This window comes from Lepidothrix coronata, unplaced genomic scaffold (assembly GCF_001604755.1).
Source record: "Lepidothrix coronata isolate B3197 unplaced genomic scaffold, Lepidothrix_coronata-1.0 Scaffold62, whole genome shotgun sequence".
NCBI lineage: Eukaryota > Metazoa > Chordata > Aves > Passeriformes > Pipridae > Lepidothrix > Lepidothrix coronata.
This window is the reverse complement of record NW_016690242.1, coordinates 4068587-4084057: the sequence shown is the minus strand read 5'-3', so window position 1 is coordinate 4084057 and position 15471 is coordinate 4068587. Positions and strand designations below refer to the sequence as shown.

Here is a 15471-nt window from a genome sequence, read left to right as displayed (position 1 = left end):
TCTTTGTCCAGAGTAGCAGCTATAGCTTTTGCTCTGCCCTGCAATGCACTGGGTGTAGTTTGATCCTGAGAGTTTGAAAGTTACAGCAGCACCACATAAAAACACAACCTGTGCCTGAAACTCAAGAGGAGCTTTTATTGTCTATTCAACTGGCTCTTGTTCCTTGGCTGAAATATCGCAGCTTTTGAGCACAGTTTAATTGGTTGTCACCCACTTCCTGTACTTTGAAATGAAACAGCTAATTAGTTCAGGTTAATAGTATTAGCGGGGTCTATTTCAATGCTTAAGGTAACAACACACAGCTGTACTGTGCTTGTGCCTGCACCTTATCCAATAACCAGCATTCTGGATGTCAAGACACCTCCCATCTGCCAAAGTGTAATATTCTTTACTGTTGAATACTATTCTGCATGAAGATCTAGGTTAGAAAGCACAACATTTAAATCATAATAGGGTTTTTTTCAGAAATAAGAGGCTCACTGAAAAAATAAATCATTTTAAAAAAGAAAAAGGTGGTTAATTTTGAACAGTTTTGCTTTTGAGGTATCAGCTGTAGTCAGTTCATTCAGGACTCTGGAGTGTCTGGAGACACTGAAAAATCAGGACAATGCAGAAACAACTGCCTGCTTATGCGAATCTGAGACTAGCACTTAAAAAATACTTTTTTAACACTTAAAAAAATTACTATCTTTGTTTTGAAGGTAGCTTGCTATTTGTTAATAGCATAAATATAGAATCACAGAATCATAGCAAGTGTGAGAATATTTTTTAATTTCCTGTACCCACCCAAAAAAAAAAAGTAAGAATGTTTTTATTAGGCTAAACTGTGCTGCTATACCACACAGCTAGCATGCAGGAGGGGAAATGAAGACAGACATGAACTGTGTATGAGATAACTTATTTTATTTATTCAATTCTCAACTTAATTTTGATGCTAAAAATTGGTCAAAGGCACTTCAAAGAAGATATTTAAGAAACAAATCCTTATGGTGATCATTCCAGACAAGTCACCAACTTTTATCTACCGTTAGGAACACAGCTACCCATAACTGCAAAGTGAAACATTCACAGGTTTTAAGTGGAGTATACTGTCCAGCAGCAAGATTCAATTCTTTTAGACTATTAATAACATTTGTGGAGTATTTTAAATACAGTATGGTAGAACAAAGCAAATTACACTTTTAGAGTTCCACAGAAAATTTCTTGACAGAAAAAGGACAAAACTGCCTTTCCCAGTGGTCCTGTATTGAGGAATCCATTTTCATCTGTGCGTGCATTATCAGTAGCAGGTACAGCAGAGAAATAACCCACACTTTTCTGTCGTACAAAGGCAAAACACTCTGCTCAGATAACAAACTGTTCGTAAGAGCTACTCTATCAGCTACTCACTGAAATTTAAAATTCTGGAAGCAAAACAGAACAAATGGCAACATGTGAAGAAAAAGTAATTTTTAATATACACCCCGACCAAAGCAAAACAAAGTGTCCTTAAAGGCAAAAGGTACTGGGAAAAGAGCTTCCACAAAATGAGAACAGGTATTAACATCATCAGTGTGTAAACTCTTAAACAAGACCAATACAGACTGCAAAAATGAATTGGGAGTGAAAGAAGATTAAAATTGGTCTTTTTCTGCAAACCAAGATTAATATTCTCTAATTAAGAACAGTGATCAGGAGGTAACTTCTTGGCATTCTCAATCTTTGTGAACTGAAAAGCACTTAATACAAGGTTAAAATGTTACACTAAGAGACATTTCCACATCCACTGCCTAGTAATTTCAAGAAAACAGTTCCAAATTTTTAAATGGATCATTTAAATCACTACAGTGCCAACAGAAGCTTTTAGTTTTTATAAAATGAAGAAATCTCTCTTAGAAACAAAACCAAACCAAACCAGAGAGCAATAACCTGCCCGGCCTAAGTGAGTCCAAGTTCCTGTGCTTCAGAAAGTCTCTCCACCTGAAATACAGCCTTCCTTGGGCCGCAAAAATGCTCAAACTCAATAAATACTTTCTCAAAGCACAAAGATCTGAGAGTGAAATAACAAAGTACTAATAGTAACATAGTATTGTACATGAAAATTATACTAACTGTTCACATTCCAATCTCGTCTACTGAGGCTTCTGAAGGCAGTGAGATAGAAACCAATTATTCCAGAGGTATCAGCTCATGGTTATGGCAATACAGTTCAACAGCGAACAACAGGCCTCTGTTATAATCACAGAATGTAAAACCCGATACTTTTCTACCTTGTCTGGAAGGAAACAAAATTCTTTGTAGTGCTGTTAAAAAGGCAAAAGAAATAGATTCAGAGACCTATGTACAAGGACACTTTAAAACAAAGCAAGAATGGACATCTCAAGAAAAGGCTACTCGTTTCTCCAGACAGGACACCCACTTACCATAAGGTAGTATGTCCTTAGCCTTATTATTCCCTTCAGAAATGGAACTTGTCTCTTTATTTTTCCAGTCTCTCTGAGGTCCTGCATGTTTTGTGGAAAGGGATATTCCTGCCCTGCTCTGCTAAATTTACAAGCCCCAGCTGGGCCGCAGATAAGAATTACAACTGCTGCTGAGAAAAGGCTTCACCATGAGCTCAACAGTGGCTGGTTTACCTTGTCACCTCAGCAAACAACCTGCATGAAGCTCAAACATCCCACTACCTGCTTCCTCCTGTCCACTTGAGACTTATGCAGGATGAAACTGCAAAGCCAGAGTCAGGATAGTCAGGATAGTAAGGAATATGAAGAGAAAATGATGTTGTTTCATAAGGCAGCACAGGGCAAACATATGACAAAAATCTGCAGAAAATATGCAGGATTAGTTCTGCCTGTTGTGGTAGAAAATATTTTAATCCCCACAGATGAACTGAGAAAGAAATCAGGAATAAAGGAACTGTACAGTAGTTCAGTAGCTCTTCTACATGGGCTGAATTTACAAAGAGATTAGGTTGGGATCTTGATTTCATTTTATACCTTCCTTAAGTATTCTTAATATTTTAACTGCATGTTTGAACAATGCCACTGGAGTTACCAATTCCATATGGATTTCACAATATGATTGGTTTGTGCTGCACATGGGATAAACATTTAGCTCACAAAAGGAAACCCCTCTCAGCATGGTAACATCCACTGTCCTGTGGACAAGACAAGCATCCCTCTGACTAGAGCAAACTGGAAACTTCTTCCTTTTTAAAACCAATGCAGTTATAATTTTCTGCTAAAGTCAATGAACATAAAATAAAGCTCATGTCCCTATCAGTACTTCAGAGGCAGTCCTGCTTATGAAAGACCAATAGATTTAACCCTGCAAGAACTACGTGTTTAATTAATACTATATGAATTCAGCCTACATTCAGGCAGAGATGATGTATGCAGCATTTCAACACCATGAGCTGTTTCAGTAATTACCATTGTTGCAGAGCAATGGTCAGAAAGGAAGTCATGACTTTACTGTTGGACAACATATAGAACCTCAATCTGTACTAGAACTACCTTTGAAAAAAAAATTCCAGTACTTTATGGTAACACCTTCTTCCAGGAACATCCTGAAGGACAGCAGTAGTAATTAAGGCTGTCTGCTACCAGTATGTGCCCTTTCCAAAACAATGACTGGAGGTATTTAGGTTATGTCCAAATTCATCAATATGATGAAGGTGAAAAGTAATAAAAACATGAAGAAACTTTTGTTCAAGTGTGGAATAAAGACACATTATATGTCATGCTTAATTCCATCCCCCCATACTGCTATTCACTCAATTTGAAAAGGAGAAAACCAGAAAGTTTTATGTTAACTCTATAAAACATAGGTTTGGCCTCTGAAAAAAATTCAGTAATTAAAAAACCTATTTTGTCCCACACCAAGAAAGTGTTTCCAGTTAAGAGGCAGAGATACTTATGAAGTAGTGAAGAAAGTTAATGCACTTTGAAAGATTCCTACATTCAGGCTGGCTTACCTGAATTACTATATGCTTCAGCTTCAGAAAGAGCAAAATAAGGATCATTTACCACTTTGTACTGAAAAAGGGTACAAGAAGCAGATACAGAAGAAATTTTTTAAGTGGAGAAAAAAATGTTCAGAAAAGTGCGATTAAGTACTTCAGCCAAATAAACTGGCTTTCCTGCAGTTTTAGAACAGGACTTGTTCGTATCTGAAAATTTTAATCTCTAAGTATAGCGATGTGAAAATTAAACAGAAACAAACTAATTATAATAGTGGCTGAAACCAGGTTGTTACAATGACACTGTAACTTTGCTAAGATACTGTTCTTTCCGGTTTACCTAGAAGGTGGGATGGAAGACAGACTTCTATTTCAAAAAGCATCTACCTTATGTTAAGAAATACTCAGATTAATTTTTATCTCCATTCAACCAACAGGATGAGTTAGTAAGAGAAAAAAAAAAAGCCACAGGCAAATATGTAAGCAGCTTGCGTCACCTCAGCAACTTAAACAACAGTAACCATTTCTAGGTTTCTCCTTAAAACAGTAGCGATCCAACTTCATATTGTTTTGTACAACAAAGACTTAAAATTTTTAAAACTAACTCATAGCAGTGAATACCATTTCTGAAACAACTCAGATTAATCTTGTGTCTGAATTTCTGCCTATTCATAATAACCAGTCTGTTGTTAAGGCAAAGCAGACTTGAGACTCTTACTATTGTGCCTCTCCCTTCCTTTTAGGGCAAGATACACAAAGTATCTTCAAGATGTTGGTAACACTAGAGAAAGCCATCATGAAGTGTTTGACTGGGCAGTATCCAATTTCCAGTATTAAAACTGACTGAACAGAGAGGAAACAGTGGAGAACAGAAAAAGGAACAGATATACTGTATGATTATCTGTGAACCCACCCACTATGTTTTTTATACAAATTCTTCCAGGTATTAGTGTTACAGAACAATCTCCTATTTCACAGCTTTAGGGCCCCAAATCTTTGTAAGCAGGGCTCCAAGGTAACACTCTCCCAAACAGTCAGAGCCAGCACCAGACTCTATTGAACACAGTGTGACAGGAAGTACTGCCAACTTGATTTTTGAAATAAGAATTGCCAGGAGTAATTTCAGTCCACAAGCTTCATGCACGAGTTTGAGGAGACTCTTACTCATTGTACTGGCTTCTTTTTGGTTTCTTCAAAGTCTAATTATCTCTCAGAAATTTTTTGCTTTAGCTTTTGATTATCCTCCAGTACTTCATTTTTGCTCTGCTCTTCTGGATTCTTTGACAAATCAGGATTGTACCGATACAAATACCCATATGGACGAAGATGATAAATCAAATATTCCAAATGATACATAGTCACAGAATCAACATAATGGAATGAAACTGCTAGATCGGAGCAGCATCCAGGACCCTGAAACACAAAACAAGGCAAAATAATCACCAAGAACTGCAAAGCATGCCCTGGACCATGGATTCAGGGAGAATTCAAAGAAATACTTGATTTAAGGGTAGGAAATTCACTATCAACAGTTACATATATACTTCAAAACTTAATGTTAAGCAAGCAAAATGTACCAGACATATCTGCCACAGCATCTTTTCAAAATAAAGCTGACAAAGTCTTTTGCTTCTGTGATCAAGCCAGTGAAAAAACTAGCTGCCCTCATCAATGTCAGAGGCTTTGACATGAGACAAATATGACAGGACAAATCAAATCAGTGACTTCCATTATGGATCAGTTACAGATGGAACTGTCCACAGCTCAGCTACCTGTACACTGCAGCTAAAGCTGCTGCATCCTGGCACACTACAGTATTTCATAGCTGGTTTAAACTACAGAAATGCTCTAGCTCCTGAATACAAGTATAAAAATAGATGCTGCTTTCCAATGAAAAGAATCCACTAAAAAAACTAGACTCTCTTTTTTTCAGCTTTAATATGTAAAAAATCACAAATCCTGTCCTTGAATTTTTCCACCTATGCTGATCTCGAAGCTCTCTGAAAAAAATAACTGCTACCCCACCCATGCTTTTTTTTTTTGACCCTGGAAATTTCAGATGTGGAACATAAAGGAGAATCCTGAAGTTCTTCCTGTAAGAATGTTTCCATTTGTAAATGCTATTTTTGATGTTACAACAAAAGAATTAAAAAAAGTTTTGCCAACTCTTGTGGTTGTCATCATTTCTACAGAAGGGAATCGAGTCCAATACAACTATACAAGGAAATCTGATCCTATTTCCTTGTTGGAGTCATGTTTTTATTTCTGTACCAGGCAATGTTTATTCTTCTGCATTTTTTTAAATGCAATTCTCTTACATGTACATTTTAACAACTTTCAATAAAACTGTGAGGGCAGGGCAGGTAGTGCAGTGCAGAGTTCAAGTTGGGTTGAGAAGCTAGGAACACTTTGTGGGAGATATGGGGGAACAGAACAGTAAGGGGGAACAGAACAGTAACTTTGCAAGGACAATACTAGTGGTAACACTTGACAAACGTGTCAAAAAGGTTTCACAATTTTTTGCTGTCCATAAAACACAGCAAAACAGCAAAAATAGTTTAAGATGCACTACCTCTTCTGGAACATTAACTTTTTAGCATCAACTTCAGTTGATTAGTGTATTTAACACATCTACACACGTAGATGTCAGAGGATGTCACAAAAAAATCTTTATTTCTAAAATATATTGAGCTGCTATTAAAACTGCTAATTAACACATCACACGCTCATACACATCCTAAGATACACTTCACAAAATGAGTACCAGGTTCCTAAGGACTTACCTCTACAGCAGGATAGTAATTGTAATTCCAGTACCAGAATGTTTTTGGTAGATATCCTCTGATTAAGTGATGTTCTGGAACAAAGGGATGAAAGGTTTCTCTACCACTTGTATCCCTAGAATCTCCTGCTTCCACATTAATGATCTCCATGCATTTTCCTAGTGCTAGATCTTCAATAGAGGAACTATGAGAGCATTTATTCGTTTTAAATGCAGCAACAAATCTCTTCAGAGCTTCTTTGCTCAGAACATACCCTGCTCCTCCACTCATGTAGCCCTGCTTCACATAAGGCTTAAATCTTCTTCCAAAGTATATTGGTTGTTCTGGACTGTATTTTGAAAGAAGCCATCTCAAATTGTCCAATATAACATATGTATCATCATCTGCTTTCATAAACCAATCAGCATCATCAAAATAATGGTCATATACATATTGAAAAGCTTTAATAGTCTTCCAGTACAGTTGGTCTCTGCCTTCTTTGGTTTCTAGGCCCACAGTTGGGAAGTCTTTATTTTCTTCAGAGCTCATAAAAAGTACTTTATTACAGCGTTGAGCCCAGGTGGCCTTAACATGCTTGGCTTTCTTTTCTAGATTTTGAGGTCCAGTCATGACCCAACACAGTATTTTCACCTTCTGATACAGCCCCTCTGCAATATTTTTATCCTCATCTGAAAAAAAAGAGGAAAGTTGCAAAACAGTATTAGACTTTATTGCAAAACAAACTAGGAGCAATCTCCCCCCAGATATTCTGTTTCCAGATCAGAAAAAACATGTAGACAGAAAAGAGGCTTTTGATTCCAAATGTACCAGTTAATGAACTCAGTGTTAGATTTCAGAAGGAAACAAGCAAGACTAAAAACCAAGACACTAAAATTCTTAAAGTTACTTCAACTTCACAGGATAAAGGACACCATAAGAGTCATATCAAAATGAGTATCTGTTCAGGGAAGCGTGGCTTTAGCAAACCTTGATTTCTATATAAAAGCTGTTCAGAAGCAACCTCTTTATGGTGTTTGGAGGACTAATGAAAATTTAAAATATTTTTGCTATTCACAGTGAACACTACTTAACGATTACAACACAGAAAGGCCAAAAAGCTAATGAGCTTTTTTACATATATTCACGTTAACTAACAAAGCCTAATGAATATTTCTAAAATAGCAACATATTTTTCAAGAACAAAGCAGATGGTAAGTCAGAAATAATTTATTACCAAACCAAATTAAATCTTATTTGTAAAAAAAAAAAAACCAGATTAAATAAGTTAGGATACTATGAAACTAGTATTACTGTTGTGCTAAAATGTTTTTATTTGCAGACAGTCCAGCAGAATAAACACAGTTACCTGAGGTGTGTAATGTAACATTTTTCAAGCTGCCAAAGCATTCATTTCCGTCAAAGAAACATTTTCACTAGGTACATACAGAAAGATTTTAACTCATGTAAAAGAATATTCCATGGAGAGTAAGATCTGCATAACTGGTATCCCAAAATATTCCTGCTTACACTTTATGCAACTACAGATCAGATTTCTTTGTAACAATGCGCTACTCACATTTGTAGCAATGTGAAACACTCACAAACTCCTCTTACAAAGGTTGGAGTTTAAATATGTTTAAATAACTAACTATTTACTAACATCTTCAGCATATGCATTACAGTGCAATTTTTCTCATCCAAGCTGTCCCTACTCAAAAACTATCTGTATTTAGGATTTAGAATGAACTTATTTAATGAGATATGTCAAATGTAAAAGTAGTCCTGAAGTATCTGAAGGGTCTACCTTCTCTGGAAAAATAAAAATAATCAGAGTGCGAGAGAATTTCTCTGGCTTTGACTGCAAACAGCAAAGTGTGCTTGGACTGCTGCAAAATCAGCTTGGCAAGCCATGTCCACAGTGACTCCCTCTGTCCTCCCTCCCAGCCCCAATTCCATGTTTTACTAATCACATCAAAAAGTGAGTTTCTTTTTTTATAGCTTTATCTTAGAGGCTAGATCAAAAGTTAGAAGTGGTGCAAAATTAGTTCCTTATGGCTAAAAAGCAATTCAGCCAGATCTATAATGCCAGCAAATATATCTGCTTGGGTCATTTGACGTCAGTATTTCATTTCAGAAGTCACTGCTATAAACAAGTCTGGATACAGAAGTTGGACAAACAGTTGGACTCGCAGGAAAAAAAAAATCACTACTGTAATAAAAATGTGAACAAAGAAAACGAGGTTCAGTAGAACCTCAAGAAAACAAAGTTATTTAGATACAACCTGAACATGGGGAAAGGAAAAGAGAATTATTCATATAAATGCTTAGCAGTGAAGAAAGAAGCATTTTGCAATGCATGAAAAGGGAACACTTTATCTCATTAGGTAGGTGTAACAAAATACCTTTATGCTGTCCAGCATCTGCATTGAAATTCATTTGTCCTTGCAACTGATTGTTATCAATATCTGCTGAGTGTTGACCATGTGGATCGTTGTGAAGAACATGAGGCTGGATCTTAACTTGTTCTTCTAGTATAATGCTAAACAGAAGATAGCAGATGAAAAATCCTATTGCTGATCCAAAAGTGAAGGTTAGAAGGTTCATCAAAGACTTAGAAGAGGCCATCTCCTGAAGGTAAGACACTGTAAAAACCAAATGGAAAATACACTAAGCTTAAAGCTTAACACAGAAATCAAATCCAAAAAAATCAAGGACTAAATCTCTGAAAGCAGCAAACTCAGTTCTAGCTCAGATTCAGCTCCCGTGAGCTCGCACAGAAGTTTAAGCACATCCATTGTACATCCATTGATAAGTTTAGTGCAAAAGGCCTATCATATATTCTTTATCTTAAAATTAGAAAGTACAGTAATAAATCACAGTAGTGGCTGTACATAAAAAAAAATACTCATTATATTTATACGACATTTATATAAGAATGTATACATTGAAGTGCAGTAGCTTTATAAAACTGTAATATATGTTGACTTTTTTATTCTCTTCATCCCACGAAACTGTACTTTAAAATGTAATACCTAAATCTTCTATGAGCTAAAAGATGATGATCTATAGCAATTTACAGGTGAAGATACAGCATGATCATGAGGTGTTCTTAAAATTCCAGGAGTAAGTATATTACAGGAATTCTTTAGCAGATGTCAATCACAAGTAGGTTTTGAAGATTATAAAAGCAAATCTACTCCCAAATTAGGGCAGTTTTCCTTAAACTTTTAGGAAGTAGTGAGGATAGACTTTCAGAAGAAAGAGTAAGATGACATCTGACTTTTCATACAGAAACATCCATTTTTAAAATGAAGAGAAGAAAGCGCATCAGCCTTAAGGCCTCTTTTACACTTCAAAAACTTGTATTCCAGTAATAAAAAAACCCCTGCATTTCAGCCACACCCTTGCTCCTCAGAAACTAAAGCATTTGGGTGACCATTTTTTATTAAACCAAATCAGCATGTACGTCTGCATAAAGGGAGCTTTATACATCCAAAATAAGTATGAATTTTAATATATTAAACACTTGAAAACCAATTTCTAAGGCCTGAGGTTTTTTCATCTTTGCAAAGAGTGGAGATATTTTCTAATAACTCATGACTAAACTACAAAAACACTGACTGCTAAATATATACTGGATTCGAGCCAGAGCCTTGCAAACAAGTCGATGACGTTCCCTCCCTTAGGATCATTATTAATGACAGCAGGCAGAACCCAAATAAGTGCATTAGGGAGCCAAAAAAAGAAAATTATGGAACGTACAGAGCATCGATGAAAACCATCGATCAGAGCAGAGCTACAGCCACCAAAACAACTCGTTCAGCCTGCTCCCCCCTTCTCTCATTGGCTGTACGGTCTATCGGAAACAGGCTGTCCCCAAGCAAGCAAGAATGAATCACTGTGCAGTAACATGCATGCCAAAGTCCAGCTGTCTGTCTGTCCTTTCACCCTCCTGAAAGAAAAGCAGAGAGGACGGAATGCAAGTGTGCACGTTGCTAGGTTGGCACTTTCAGAAATCCATCAGATTTACTGCATACATGCAGATTAAGATCATTTGAGAGTGAAGCGGCTCTAAGGTGATAATGCTTTTCTTTCTGCACTGCTAGAAAAAAGAAATAAAACTGAAAACACAGCTTGACACACAAATAAAAATCAAGAAATGTAAAGGCTGTATAAAATTCACATGATTATAACTGTGGTTCATAAGGAGCTCTGAAAACACATCATACAATTTGTTAATCGCATATTGTCTTCCCTCACTTTAGTGCTACATCTTGGTGGAGATGAATGATTGCCTTTAGACAGCACATCTCAAAGTATAAAATTGACTGTATAATCATTTGTGACCCAGGCCTTGGAAAAATTACTTGGCTTCCAGCTTTATTTCTATTCTTTTATGCCACTAAATTGAGAAGAAAACACGAGGATTTTGAGCAGCCTTTGAGAATGCAAAAGACCAATTGTAATAAAATTATTAGTTTTTTGGGTTTGCTTTCCACAAAGTCCCCTCAAAATTTGCAATACACAAAGGGAAATGGTCACAATAAAACAATGCCTTCCTTCAGCATATTAAAAGGAGGAAAAAAATAAAAACCCATGCATGCACACAGTGTAGCTACAGTACTTTCTCCATTGTTCTACTTTTCAATATTAGATGTCTCTCTGCCATACGATTTCAGTTATCTGCTCTAACAACTCATTACTCTTGCTTGGACAGAAAAAAAAAGAAAACCAATTGAAAATAGCTGCAGCTTATTTAACCATGGAATTAAATGGGATTCTTCAGAAAAAAATTAAATGTATTGGAAATGCTAAAAAATAAAAAAGTGCATCACATTAGATGCTCTGTCAATCAGAAGCTGATTTGGCAGTACTTCACACACAAAGAGGATTTCTCAGAGTAGGTAGGTAGTTGCGTTTCATATTTGATATGAAATGCCTCTAGTTACAGTTTTCAATCTAAAATAATCTGCTTATCATTCTATCAATTTTATACCAACAGACTGCATAACTACAAATGTGTGTGGGTCTGTATCCATATGTTTATAAACTCCAACAGTAAACTGGACAGAAAACTTAATTCTGTCACAACGTAACAGTCTTTTTAGATTTGGCTCCAAATTTAAGTTTTGTGAATCAATGGTTTCTACATCTTCAAGCTTACAGAAAAACTGCTGAACCCGGCAGCCCACTGAAGACAAGGCTGCTGCAACTCCATGTCCCCAGATCCAGCCAGGCTGAGGATGTATTCCCATAGTTATGCATGCAAAGATGGATATACACATGGCTGACCACACAGATTAACACAGCTAAAAGAGGTGTTCATGCAAACACAATCATGGTCCGGCCTTATGCTGCTCATCGCCTTAGCTGACAAGCACAAAGGTTTGTTAGTGGGTAATACACACATATGTACAAGGTGGATACCTCCAGTAACTGGCCTCAGACCCTCAATCTAGTCAGGAACCAACCCGAGATCCTCAGCGACCCCAGAGCCCTACTCTGTTCTCAAACTGAAGACTCTTTGATCTTACTAGCACTTGTCCCACACTTTCAGTTGCCTCAAAACCCGGCTCCCAAGCCTCTTAATTCCACTCACTGGCTAGCTCTGAGTGACATTCACTAGCAATCACACACTGGCATACTTGCCAAGACAATGCCCTTGCACCCCAGTGTCCCCAGTTATGAGCACTCCCAACACACCAGCCTCTGTGACTTATGGTCTCCACTCCAGCTGCTGGCATTTAGACCCTCACTCACTCCACTGTCTCAAGTTGCTGGCACACCAGACACAAGTCCCTACTTATTGTATGTGCTACTTACTTACTGTGTGTCTCCAACTGCTGCCACTTAGAGCTCAGTATGCACACATAAATGCAGCACAAAGTCCTCTTGTCCAGGAAAACAGTTGGAAGTGCAGCTTAATGAGCAAAGGCAGGGCACAGTCAAACATACTGACCAGCCACTTGTTTCCAACTGACCAGGCCTTTTATCTTATCCTTTTATTTTCCTGTACTTGTTTCCTTCCTTTAGACTCACCCTTGAGCACCCCATAAATTCTGTACAGTCACAAGATACTTTGCTCCTGAATCCCATAATATGTCCCTTATTTTCTAGGGAGTTAGCCCCCTCAATCTTGTGAGCTGCTTGAGACAGCCTTCCTGGTGACTTTTCTTGCTCACGTCACACCTGGGCAGTGGGGCTGGTGGCTCTCCAGTGACAGAACCAGGGGCTGCTTCCTCTGATGAGACTGAATCCCTCCTGTTCCTGCTGTGCCTCTGTGCAGTCCTGGTGACAAGCTTTTTAACATGTCAATCTAAATTACTGCTCTCACTCTGCTACAACAGTGTGTTAAAGTCACCTTCCCAAGCCAATGGAAACTTAGGGAACACCCATGCAATAGGAATATATGGTACTGGAGCTTGCCTCATTCCCAAATGCCCAAAAAGAAACAACTCAACCACCTCTAAAATTAATACTTTCACACAATCTTTGAACCATGTAACTTTCTGAGCTTGTTTAAAGGGGAAACACATTCAACAAAAAAACCCCAACCAACTAACCAACCAAAAAAAAACCCCCAAAAAACAAAAACCCACAACCAGCCAACCATCAAATCTGAGATTTTGAAATTTACAGAATGCAGAACATAACTCTAATTTTACCCATATTTATCCCAGTATCATTCTGTAATCACTTTAAGATTTGATGAATCAACAATGAGAAATGTGGTTAAAACTATATACACAGCTAGCTCTTTCTTGTATCCCTTACTTAGGAAATGAGGGGAAAGCTCTGAGGCCCCAGGATGAAACAGGACCTAAATATCCCCTGAGAGCTGCATAAATAGCAATGAAATTGATCTCTACCACCATGTCCTTAACAGTCAGGCAACACATCAGAATAATTTAAGTCAAAATGGAGAAAAAAACATAGTTAGCTGTGCAATGCATGAGAAAGGTCTTTTGCTAAGCAACATTTATTGCTAGGTGCTTTATATATCCACAAGCTTCTAAAATGAAAACATATGCACAAGTTGTACATAATGTTGCATGCATCGAGAATTACTGTGAGGTGCTGCAGTTTCCCATCGACTAAGCACAGATTATACTTTTCCACTTAAACAAAAAAACTAAACCAATGCTGTGAGCATTTCTTTGGAGAGGAACTCTTCATATCAAAAAAATCCTGCTTTTTCTACCAAAAAATACAAACTAAGTATAGGTGGACAACAACTGCACTGAAACCAGACGCGTATCAATCCAAAGCACAGGTGCGCGGGAAGGAAGATTTGGTGACCTCCTTCCTCATTCCAAAAGCCCGCGCCCGCGGCTTCCTAGACCTCTCGCAGCCCAGCCCCTGCCCAGGCCGTCAGCCCAGGAAGTCGCGCCGCGGGGGCAGAAGCAGCGATTCCCCCCTCCACAGGCACCTCGCTGCCTGCGCTGAGCTCCGCGGCACTGGCGCTGTTCCCAGGAGACCGCTCGTCCGGCGCCCCTCCTTCCCCGGTGGGCGGCCGGGCACCTGCTGTCCGCGCACCCGCGGGTTCCCTGCTCGCCGCCGGCGGGACACGCCGGCCGCACTCTCCCGCCCTGTCCCCAAGGGGAGGAGGCCCCTCCGGTGGTTCCCTCCGCGTCGCCCCCGCGAGCGGGACGCTGCCCCCCGAGGCCTGACCGCCCCCCCCGGCCCGGCCCGGCCCGGCGCCCGCTCCCCCCCTCACCTCGCAGGCCGGCGGGGCCCCTGCGCGCGATCAGCCGCGCGCCGGCGCGCGGGCACCCGCTGGCCGCGCGCAGGGCAGGAAGCCGAGGGCGAGCGCGCGGCGGGACCCGCCGGACCCTCCGCGCCGCGGTGCCGGCGGTGCCAGTGCCGGCGCCCCCATCCCGCGGCCGCCCCGCGCCGCGCTGCGGGCCCGCCCCTGGGGCGGGCGGAAAGCGCCCGGGAGGCGTGGCCGGCCCGGCACGGGCGCTTTTAACCCTTTTCCCGCCGCCGCGGCGGTGGCGGCTTCGCCGCGTGGCACCGCGCGCGTCCCTCCCGCTGCGGCGCGCGCGGGGCCGCCACCCGCTGTGTCCTTCCTTCCTTCCTTTGCTCCCTCCGCGGGCACGGGAATGCGCCCTTCCTTCTCGTCCGCCGGCAGTGCGGCCACGTCGTCGGGCCGGGCCGCGAGTAGCAGCGGCGCCTCCCGTGCGGGGAGGCCCCGGCGTGGCGGCGGCGATGGGCGAGGGCGGGTGACCCGAGTCGGGGCCGCAGCGTGCGAGCGGCGGGCAGCTCGGTCACGGCTTCGAGCAGTGCGGGGAAAAAACGTGCCGGGGGAAGGGCAGGGTGCGGGAGGAACGGGGGAGCTCAGAGCGGCACCTTCCCCGGGGCGCCCAGGGGTCGGTGAGCGGCGCGGCGCTCCAGCAGTGCATGCCCGGCACGGTCAGTAGGGAAATGCCCCGGGCACTGTCCGCCCACCCTTCCACCGCGTTACCTTGCTCTTCCTTGCCTGGGAGCGGCTGTGCTAGGCGCTCGGGCCGGGCTGCGGAGCTCCGCTGCGCTCCAGCCCCTCATTCCCTCACTTCAGCCGGTCTGGAGCTGCTGCTCTTCCGAAATACCATTAGGCAACTGCAAGGGGTGTTGCTAGGATACCGAGCCCTCTGCAATCGCTCCTTATCTCCCTGTGCTAACGCTGCCTACCTTTCCAACATCTCTGACGTTTATCTCTCGGTGACTTTCCGTAAGAAAAATCTCTTAAATAAGAGGGATTGCAGATTTAAAAGGTGTTTTTCATTACCA

The 15471-nt window shown here is 40.7% G+C and overlaps 1 protein-coding gene across 3 annotated transcripts; it reads right to left on the bottom strand.

The window, feature by feature from the left end:
• Positions 1 to 1434: 1434 nt before the first annotated feature.
• Positions 1435 to 15278, bottom strand: C1GALT1 (core 1 synthase, glycoprotein-N-acetylgalactosamine 3-beta-galactosyltransferase 1). Of its 3 annotated transcripts, none has more exons than XM_017817737.1 (4): positions 15167 to 15278; positions 9105 to 9344; positions 6724 to 7391; positions 1435 to 5353 (listed from the first exon to the last, which is right to left on the bottom strand). In XM_017817737.1, exons 2-4 carry the CDS (start codon positions 9325 to 9327, stop codon positions 5144 to 5146), a joined length of 1101 nt encoding a protein of 366 aa, XP_017673226.1. In that variant the 5' UTR covers positions 9328 to 9344; positions 15167 to 15278; the 3' UTR covers positions 1435 to 5143. The 3 variants fall into 3 exon arrangements, with proteins under 3 accessions (XP_017673226.1, XP_017673227.1, XP_017673225.1); XM_017817738.1 differs by lacking the exon at positions 15167 to 15278 and adding an exon at positions 14420 to 14512; XM_017817736.1 differs by lacking the exon at positions 15167 to 15278 and adding an exon at positions 10465 to 10486.
• Between the last annotated feature and the right edge of the window lie 193 nt (positions 15279 to 15471).

What these genes read in the sequence shown, in the direction of transcription:
- C1GALT1 (XM_017817736.1), bottom strand. An exon ending in AGATGCTGGACAGCATAAAG is followed by an intron (nt 7,392 to 9,104) that starts GTATTTTGTTAC and finishes CTTTTTTTTCAG; the next exon opens with ATGAGGATAAAAATATTGCA. An exon ending in ATTACTATCCTGCTGTAGAG is followed by an intron (nt 5,354 to 6,723) that starts GTAAGTCCTTAG and finishes TTTGTGTTTCAG; the next exon opens with GGTCCTGGATGCTGCTCCGA.